Below are 10,097 nucleotides of genomic sequence, written 5' to 3'. Positions count from 1 at the left end.
AGCGGTGCCTATAATATCATGCATGATTAGCATTCCAGAAAATAACCCCTATTTGTGTCAAGTTACCTTTGCGCATGACCACATCACTTCATTTGCATGACGATGATAGCATCTAAGAACAGAAGTCATAATTATAACAAACTTAATAATGGACTCTATGATTTTATAACCTATATTAAAAATATAGTATATTTTGTAGTTTAATGTATCAACTTATTCTAGTGAAGAAATCAATTGCAAAACTAGTTCGAACAATGCCGATGTTGTTCCAAATGATTGTCAACCACATCCCGTTGAACAATCTATTTAACCGAAGAGGCTATATATCATCAACAATCTCAGTAAGTTTTCTTAGAAAACAGATTTGCTGAGATGTTTGCTATTATTATTTTTAGACACTAACTGGTGTCCAAACAAAAGAAATAAACAAGACGATTAGTTCAACCAGTCAGTATTTGCATATCTTCAAATTTTTCCATTCTTAGTTCTGTCCACACTATCAAAGTAGTTCGTGTAGACATAGATTTATCGGTGAAAACCGTAATTTAAGCAGTTTGTCTATAAACATAATATGTCCTTCATGGTGGACAATGTAGACATGCAGATAATGACTTGATACGGTAAATAGACATACATACTAACATACAGTATAGTAAGCCCATCGGTAAAAATACTATAAACATGCAGATAGTGACTTGATACAGTAAACAGACATGCAGATAGTGACGTGATACGGTAAACAGACATGCAGATCGTGACTTGATACGGTAAACAGACATGCAGATAATTATTAAAGATAGTGATTTGACGGTAAGTACTGTAAGCATGCAGATAACAGAGAGTTTAGGTAAACTCACGTATACAGATACTTTTTTTTTCATTTGTGCAAAATAACTTTAGGGCTAAAGATATGTAGAAGGTAGGCCTAGTCTAGATTCATCGGCGCAGCTGGCCTAGGTCCTAGGCCTCCCAACTTCTTTATCATTTTCTTGAAAACATTTTTATAATAAGGTCTGTCTGAATTTTCTTGAATATTTTTTCCGGGAAAAATTGTGATATGTGTCAGTACGTTTAACAACTTAATTTTCAACGAATAAATCTTAACGTGTGAAACAAATTTAATCCAATGTAAACGGATGTTGCCCAAACTGTCTAGTGGCCTGGTATGCTAATCATCATGAGGAAATTGTGGTTTGAGTTATCTGGTGAACACTATTCACATTGTGCATATTACTTCTCTGGTTGAACATTCTTACAAGATGATTGTACCACTATACATCGTTGTCTGCTTTATGACATGTCTACATACATCGAAATCCAGAATATCTTCATATTACGACAATACGTTTGAATTAGGTAAGTTAGCAAATTTAACTCTAACTTAAATCAGATAGGACCTTTTAAAGTACCAACATACAATTAATAGCAATAAACATACATAGCGTGGAATTTAACGGCCAAATTGTATAGACTGAATTTTTTTAAACAATAGAATGTATATTTTTATAATGGTAATGATTGCCAGAACTTAGCATAAGTTGAATGCCATCTGTCGTTCTGCTATGGTTGGGTAGGAAGATTGGTCTAATTCGTAGGTTTCTGGATAGGGAAACAACCATAAAACTTGTGCATACCTTTATATCATCACGTCTGGACTACTGTAACAATCATGTCGCACTGCCCAAGACCCTGCTTAGGAAGTTGCAGATGTTACAAAATAGTGTTGCCCGTAGTGTTTCGAACTAAACGTAGAGACCACATAACACCTATCTTGCATGAACTGCACTGGCTTCCTGTGAAGGAGTGTGTCAACATTAAGATATTGCTGCTCACATATAAATGTCTTCATGGCCTTGCACCGAGGTACATCGACAATGTTCTCACTCCATTATCATCTTGTCGCAATCTTCGTTCTAATTCTCAGAATCGTCTTGTTCCTGCTAAAGTGAAGACCATCTCATTTGGTCACCGTGCACTATCTTATGCAGCTCTTATGCTTTGGAATTCTCTTCCAAACTGCATTATAGATTCACAGTCAGTGGCTCTTTTTAAGAAGCTTCTTAAGACATACTTGTTTAATAAAGCATTGTAATCTCCTTTTTTTCTTTACCATGCTACCTAGATTCTTTTAGTTCTAGTTTAAGTAGGGCAGGAGGCGCCTGAGTCCGGGATGACCGAGACACAACTGGTGCTGACCGGGGGTTCAATTAGACCGATCCCTGGTTAGCGACGAAGGCGTATCCCCTTAATTCGGTTTGGTTTTTTTCGGCATGGTTGGAATCCCTTTTATCGTATTAGTTTTTGTTCAGCGCTTAGAGGTTTAACAACATTAGGCGCTATATAAATCCAGGATATTATTATTATTAAATTAATATGTAATAATAGATTATGTATTTATTTTCATTCAAATATTATGCTGATTCATAAATTGTACTGTTCTTGGAAAGCCATAAATATTACTTACTTACTTAGTTTACTATATAAATCGCTTAATGTACGTTTCTCCAATGTTTAGTGTCGCAGTTTAAAGAAGCCAGACAAAGTTCAACAGGTTGGAATGGTATTGCTGCACGTGCTGTTGACGGCAGAACAAATGGAAACTACGAGGTCGGCCATTCATGTACGGCCACTTGTAAGTGATATTTTAACATAACAATAACACAAACAAATATTTCTTTTACTAAGTATAATTAAAAGGCCTAACAGTGTCGCATAGGTTAACTTACGGGACCCACATAGTAACTTTTTGATATGATGACATTATTATAAGCAAAATGAAACATGAAGACGACAATTCGTAAGATAATTTTTCTGAACAAGAATATATCAACATTTTATAATATCATCTATATTTGTATTGAGACCTGTGCACATTAAAGGAAAAAATGTATATAACTGGAAAATTATGACAAAAGAATAAATTTCAGAATAAACTAACGATACCAAACAGTACGGTATTTAGTAAAATTAGATGTTGACATTTTTTACCTTCATTGGTCACATGACTTGCTTATTGCTAAATAACTGTATAAACTAACTTTTTTTTATGTGGGTGTCATGGAATAAATTATCAATTCAATAAAAATTCTCTTTCAAATGACACCATGAAAGCCCATGTTTTAGTGTGACATTTTTTCATGGAGAAAGCGGCCATTTTGGATTTCAAAATGGCCACTTTCTCCATGTAAAGTTTTGCCCGCCCACCCGCAAAATGTTCTTTACACTACGTCTGAAGCATGAGTGCATGTACTTTAAATTTAATTACCTTTTTAACAGTTAATCAATTAATTTAATCTTATCATTCTTTTATTGAAAGCGTCACTTTCAGAGAAAAATCCATGGTGGTATGTTGACCTCGAAACGGAAACAGTAATTTCAAAGATTGTAATATATAACAGAAACAATTGTTGTGGTAAGACTACATTAAAAATGTATTAAACGCCAAAACATTACAAAAAAATAACAATTTGTATAGGATTCTTCTTTTTAAAAAAAACAAAAACAAAGCAGAACATTATTTTTTGGTGAATAATATATATGACATTAAAATGACCTACCGATCAGGCGATTCTCATTGGACAACCATTAACCGATTTTTCTCTCGTAGATTTCCTCGTTTCGTTACGTACTTTTGCACATCATGTACCGCTTGCTTCGTGCACTGTAGTACTGGTTAATAACGTTCACTATTTTCGTTTAAGAGGAATGGTTAACAGGAATAGAGGTTCGTGTTGGCAATAACAATGTTTCAACATTTTCAAGTAATTTACAATGTGATTCAACGATTTCACGCAGAGATGCGATCTCAAGAAATCCAATAGAACTAACCTGTAACCCGCCTATTTCTGGGAGGTACGTTACGGTATCTAAACCAAGTGGAGTAATCACCTTATGTGAGTTAAAGGTTTACAAAGGTGCGTATTAAGTTATTGCAGTACGTAAACTATTAGGGTTTTATGAAATAAACTGTATATGAACATGCTGAAATAATTATGTTTAATGCTAATTGGATATTTAATTTTGTTTTATGCAGTTTCTTTTGTAAAATCCAAATTTTGTTGTAGATTTTCTTTGTGGAAACAGTAGATAGGAAATGATTATCTTCCATTCCATGTTGCAGATATACAGAATCCTAATGTTTTGTGTCCAAACGATATTGAGACAAGTTCTGATGTTAATCAGAATTTGAATCCTGTTACGTGGCGACGTCCTCCTGTTATTGACAACACCGGTGTCACAGTAGCAACTTGCTCAAAGCCATCTGGATCCTTATTTGAAGTTGGGTTCACCAAGATTACTTGTTCGGCAACTGACCCAAGTGGAAATGAAGGCAATTGTTCGTTTGTAGTCCATGTCAAAGGTTAGTATTTAAGAATATTAGTCGCTTTACACAAGAACTGAAAGTTAAACATTTACCCTGTAAAGAGTGTAATTTCACTCTTTCCGGGTAAAACAAAACGATGGAATATAATATAAAACAAAAAACAACTTAAGTTTTATCATTTTCGTACGTCACAAAAAATTTTAGATAATTTATACTCGATTAGAATGGTTTTTTTTTTAAAAGAATTTAGATAAATACTGTAGCATCTAATCTTTTGGAGTGTCATTGCCAAACAATGTTTTATGTACGGTACTAATTCAGCATGCATAATGACAATTTTGTTTATTATATCTATACAGAGACTTTTTATGGCAAAAATGAGAAATGTTAATGCAACATAAATATTAGTTAATCGTTGCTTTTAGTAAAAACACTAAAAATCAAAGGTACTTGTTATATTATGCTTACTTGAGATGTTTTACAATTTATTTTATAACACTTTCTACAACAAACTACATTTAGATGACAAAGAGCCTACCATCACTTGCCCCGAACACATTACCGTGAACCGTGACGTTGACCAGTCTGAAAATCCTGTAACTTGGAACGAACCCACAGTAATCGACAACGTACATAAAGATATATCAGCAACGTGTACACATGCATCTGGATCAATCTTTGACGTTGGTTCAACTATTGTCACGTGTTTGGCAACAGATGATACTGGAAATGTAGGAATGTGTTCGTTTGTTGTACATGTCATAGGTCATACATTCCTTCCAGGTAAAGTGTTATTAATGGTTTTCCTTCACAACTACTACTACTACTCTTATTATTATTAGTGGTGTTACCATTTAGAACTGACACTTCACTCTATTCAAACTGTTTCAGAACCTATACAATCATATAAATTTTAAGTTATAGAAGAAAACTGTGAAAGTTCAAATTTAGATATAGAGTTGTAGAGTACACCTAATACATATTACATATTAAATCATCTTAGCAAGATATGCGTACATTATCTGCTATTTAAATCAACTTCCATTCTTTTGTAGATATCCCTACCGTTATGTGTCCTCACAGCATCTCAACGTGCTCTGATAAATCTTTGCAACCAGTGACATGGAATGATCCAAAGGTGATGGACGATTTTGATACCGATTTAGTGGCAACCTGCATACCTTCATCTGGTGATCTCTTTTCACGTGGATCAACACAGGTCACATGTTCAGTAACTAATTCATTTGGAAACAATGGCAACTGTTCTTTTTTTGTTGATGTTACAAGTCCCAAGGCACCACAAGGTAGGTCTAAAATGTCGTCATATATTAATCTATAACTATTCCTTCTAAATTATAACCAAACAGGACGTGTAGAACATTCTTGGAGTGTATACATTTTATTTCAGTTCATTTTAAATTAAATTACATACTTACAAATAATTAGCTTCACTTATTCATTCTCATTAAGATAAAGAGTAAGGTTGTTTATAAACCTATACACAACGAACACTAATTTCTTTAAGACAAAAACAGAAGGATCTGGGTTTCTAATAAACCAATCCTTCAACTTATCAGAAATAATAGAGTATGAAGCAAACGTACGACACATAAATTTGTGGAATTCATTTTTGTCATTGACAATACATCTTAACGTTTTTATGAATTCTTAGTCTTTAAAGCTGGATCCCAAGATAAGGATGCGTCTGACGTCACACGTGGTTACCTTACAGCAGCCGTTGCCGTTCTTGGTGTCATGGTACTTATATTGGTATTAGCAAACATCATCATAGCAAGGTTTGAGAAGTGATTTATATATTTTTGGCAAATATTATTTTTTTATTTAATTACCAGAAATAAAAAGGTACAGAGATCAATGACATGCAGATGTAAAAATCAACAAAATTAATTTAATAAACACTAAAAACAAAACAGTAACGCCATAGGTCTACATTGTAACTTAGCTTAATTAATTTTACAGAAAATAAATTGAACATAATAATTATGTTAACAAAAAAATAATGAATAAAACGTACGTAAACAAAAACATGATATATTTGATGGATAAGTTAATGAACGGCCTTACCACGTTTAAACACCGGTTCTCGTCAGATCACCGAAGTTAAGCAACGGTGGGCCCGGTTAGGGCATGGATGGGAGACCATTTGGGAATACCGTGTGCCCATTAGGCACTGCTGACTCTTATGGCAGCCCCTGCATCTAGTTTCTGCTTTAGACGTATTGGCTTATGCCTCTCCTATGGTTAAGGTGAGCACTGGACGAGAGAAGCCCTTGGTCAATGTTGGGACCAGCCAAAGGTGCTTTAATACAGTCCTGGCTTAGTCATCATTCAGATAAATGCAAGACTAATTGACATTGTCGTTTACGACAGAAGTCGGCCATATATAAGTTAATGCAACTAACGTCGATATAAGTGGGAGTAGATCTAATGCGGTAGGAAGCGATCCTAGCAGAAATTGAACGGAGCATAAAATGAATGTTTTTTCTTGCAAGTTTTAATGAGTGGATAAGAAAAGAAAGAAGATTTAGAGCCAGCATTGTCAAATTAAGCAAATTAAGATACATAAATAAGGAATTGACTGTTTTTGGTTCAACAAGAAGTAACAAAATCTAGATTTTTAATCAATAAATGTTTTCGTTTTTTGCAGGTACTATAAACGCAAGTGTGACAGATTAACTGGAGGATTTATTATGAAAATGGAGGATAACAACGCTTCTTTGAATTAATAGGAATAAATAAATACCGTATAATCGCGTACACTTTTCTTTCTTTTCCTTTTCAGGGAATTTATTATTTCAATGTATATTGGCCTTTGGCCCTAATACAAACAAATAAAAAATAACTATAACTTAAGATAATGGTTTCTTCTTTCAAAAGCAAAGTAGACGTATTTTCCTAAATTATAAGTAAAATTTGTGTTGGAAAGTAATAAACATAGCTTATTAATAGAAGGAAAAACACGAATAAATCTTGGAATAAAACTTTTTCTTAAATCATTGTAAAATGTGCATTGCAAAATAAAATGATATTCATCCTCAATAATGTTCTTTTTACATAATTTACACGTTCTCTTATACCTTTCTACACCCTCCCATCTGCCCTTTTCAATTTCTAGCTCTAATATCCCTAAACGTAACTTAGTTAATAATCTTCTTTGTTTCAAATTAATGATGTTGGTCAAGTGATAACTTAAACATATTTCTTTTTTATAAAGAGAAAAGAGCTTTAACTTATTATGTAAACTAAATTTTTGAATGCATTTTTGTTTTTCAATATCACATAAGCGCAACTTAAATTCTCTCAAAAATAAACCTTTACTATTAATATATTGTTGTAACCATATATAACCAAAACCAGTAGAAAAAAGTAAGTGTTTGACCTGTTGTGCCCAACAATTCTCATTACGGTTAACTTTTCTAAGTTGAAACTCATAACACTTAAAAATGAATCTGTCATGATCTAAAGTAATAATATGTAACCAAAATCTTATAACTGTAACTAAACAATCCAAAGAAAGCGGTAATCTACCTAACTCAGAAGTAACAGCGGCATTTGGTGCATTTTTCCCAACTTGCAATAAATTGCGCAAATGTGCGTAAATAGACACTTTTCCCCGTTTTAGGGTGCAACTGATTTTTAAAAGTAATTATGCTACTAGGGAGTATGATCACGTGACATTTTTTCACGATCATGCAGCGCAGCTGGCGATCTGTTATCGTCGAGATGTTATTTTTGACGGGCGAAAAGTATATTAAAACATTCTGGATGTGTGACCCTATCATGTTTTACAGTGTAATAATGTGATAATGAGATTATTACTAAAATGTCAAATTTAATGAGATCTGAGAAAGACGTGGCTATATATTCAATACAGCTAGGCCTACTAGGTAGGTACCGATGCTGCTTGGCCTAGCTAGTCTGATAGTCTTAGACGGCCTTGGCCTTAGCTAGGCCTGGCTTAAAACTAAAAATCAATTTGATAAAGAATATTATGTTGTTGTACAGTGCAAATCATGATGTTACATGTAAATTATACTGACATTTGTATCTGAAATATTACTTGGGTCTAAACAAATCGCATTAATTGTGTGTATAAAATTAATTCGCCATTTTTCGACACTATAATTTACCAAGGATGAGATATTACACCTACGCGTTCACCAACGAATAAAACGCGTCAGTCGCCAAGTGTAACTTATACTGCGACGTATTGTAAACTAATAACCCCCAAGTTACTGAAAATTGTAATGTATTAAAAAACACTATTTTCTGACCGATTTTTAGAAATTAGTTTTTGGGAAAATTTTCCCTGTTTTTTTTATGTAATCATTTTCAATTAAACATACTTAAACATAATATAAGCTGAAAGTCTGAGTGGAGCTCTACTTTAAAAACAATATTATTTCATAGAGCTGATTCACTGTGGCACAGTTAGACCCTTATCATTTGCATATACCAATACAGTCCACGTTCAAAATTTAAAATTTTTTAAATACAATTTCAATAATATTAAATTCAATGTGGTTCTTTTGAGATTTTAAAAAGTATGGCTTTATTTTGCGTTTTATATAATATGCAGACTGTACAATTGTTTTTTTCATTTAAACATTCAGTTGGTATTCAACAAGGATCCTCTTTGTCACTCTTCAAAACCTTTTAATATGATAAGTGGCACAGGAACTCATTGACATACTAGCAAGTTTTGTACTTAGACTTACCGTTAAATCTATATTCGTTTTACAAAGACACTCACATTGAAGAGGTTTAGTTATTTAGGTGTTATTCTTCACTCGAATGGTAACTTTGAAGAATCAATACAATATAACTTGATATAATCTCCAATCCAGTAGTGCTAGTCTCTTTCTCCACTTAGATCTGTCCATCATCTAAGTTAAGCTGGCTTGGTTATTTGAAGAGAATGGATGACAAGAAGAGTAGCTTTTCTGAAGCATTCGTTCCAATGATGTATATAATTGCTCTCTCAAGATCTTATCTTTCAAGAATTGTGGTTAGTGGATTATGTTTAATTTAAAATGTCTTATGACGCTGTCCATATATACAATAATATAGGTGAGACATACAATACCTGCTTTACTCCAGTTTCATTTCTTGTTTTGTCCTAGCATGTCCTACTCTTGCACGGGCATGGGTATAGAATCAAAGCTTTGTTTAAATAGATGAAGGTGAAATAAGCAGGTTTGTTATATTCCCATGACTTTTCCACCAAGGATCTAATTATCAGTGGTTAGTGTTCTTTCTATAATCATGTTATAGGCCCATCTTTTGTTATATCTGCTGTCTAACTCTCTATTTTCTATGCTTCTTTCATATAGTTTATCTGTGATTTATCAGTGAAATGTCCATGATTACTAAAATCTCCTTTTCCTTTTATATATTGGTGTAATTAAAGCAATCGGCTGGTTCATCCTTACACCAACAGCTGTTTATTAGTCTTAGAATATGTATAATGTCACGGCATAGTTGTAAATGGATTTAATAAACAAAGAGAAAATAAGAGGAAAGTAATCATTATATATCATTTCATTTTTATTTTATTTCAGTTCATTCAATTTTACAAACAGACACAAATTTAAAAAAAAATTAAAATTCAAAACTGAGGATAACCCAAGTATTGTCCCCCTGAAAAATAATGTTGACATTTTTTTTAAATATGCCATTTTAATGTCACATAATAGTTATCCACTTTGAGCAAAAATTGGATCTAAACAAAAAGTATTTACCTGAAAAAAAT

At 33.0% G+C, this 10,097-nt stretch overlaps 1 protein-coding gene and 1 long non-coding RNA gene across 2 annotated transcripts in view; one reads left to right on the top strand and one right to left on the bottom strand.

The window, feature by feature from the left end:
- LOC144845296 (uncharacterized) overlaps window positions 1–10,097 on the bottom strand; it is a 190,422-nt gene that overhangs the window by 59,112 nt on the left and 121,213 nt on the right. The window lies entirely within an intron of this gene.
- On the top strand, window positions 1,236–9,127 carry LOC144844482 (uncharacterized). Its single transcript, XM_078701415.1, has 10 exons — window positions 1,236–1,356; window positions 2,516–2,632; window positions 3,317–3,412; window positions 3,702–3,914; window positions 4,121–4,360; window positions 4,847–5,107; window positions 5,380–5,628; window positions 5,997–6,120; window positions 6,993–7,105; window positions 7,926–9,127. The coding sequence occupies exons 1-9, from the start codon at window positions 1,260–1,262 to the stop codon at window positions 7,069–7,071; spliced, it is 1,476 nt and encodes a 491-aa protein (XP_078557541.1). The 5' UTR covers window positions 1,236–1,259; the 3' UTR covers window positions 7,072–7,105; window positions 7,926–9,127.

The sequence above is a fragment of the Antedon bifida genome, chromosome 6, assembly GCF_963402885.1.
Source record: "Antedon bifida chromosome 6, ecAntBifi1.1, whole genome shotgun sequence".
NCBI classification, from domain to species: domain Eukaryota; kingdom Metazoa; phylum Echinodermata; class Crinoidea; order Comatulida; family Antedonidae; genus Antedon; species Antedon bifida.
This window is presented reverse-complemented; position numbering and strand designations above follow the sequence as displayed.

What these genes read in the sequence shown, in the direction of transcription:
- LOC144844482 (XM_078701415.1), top strand. Translation starts at nt 1,260, where the DNA reads ATGATTGTACCACTATACATCGTTGTCTGCTTTATGACATGTCTACAT. An exon ending in TGAGTTAAAGGTTTACAAAG is followed by an intron (nt 3,915 to 4,120) that starts GTGCGTATTAAG and finishes TCCATGTTGCAG; the next exon opens with ATATACAGAATCCTAATGTT. An exon ending in GTTTGTAGTCCATGTCAAAG is followed by an intron (nt 4,361 to 4,846) that starts GTTAGTATTTAA and finishes AACTACATTTAG; the next exon opens with ATGACAAAGAGCCTACCATC.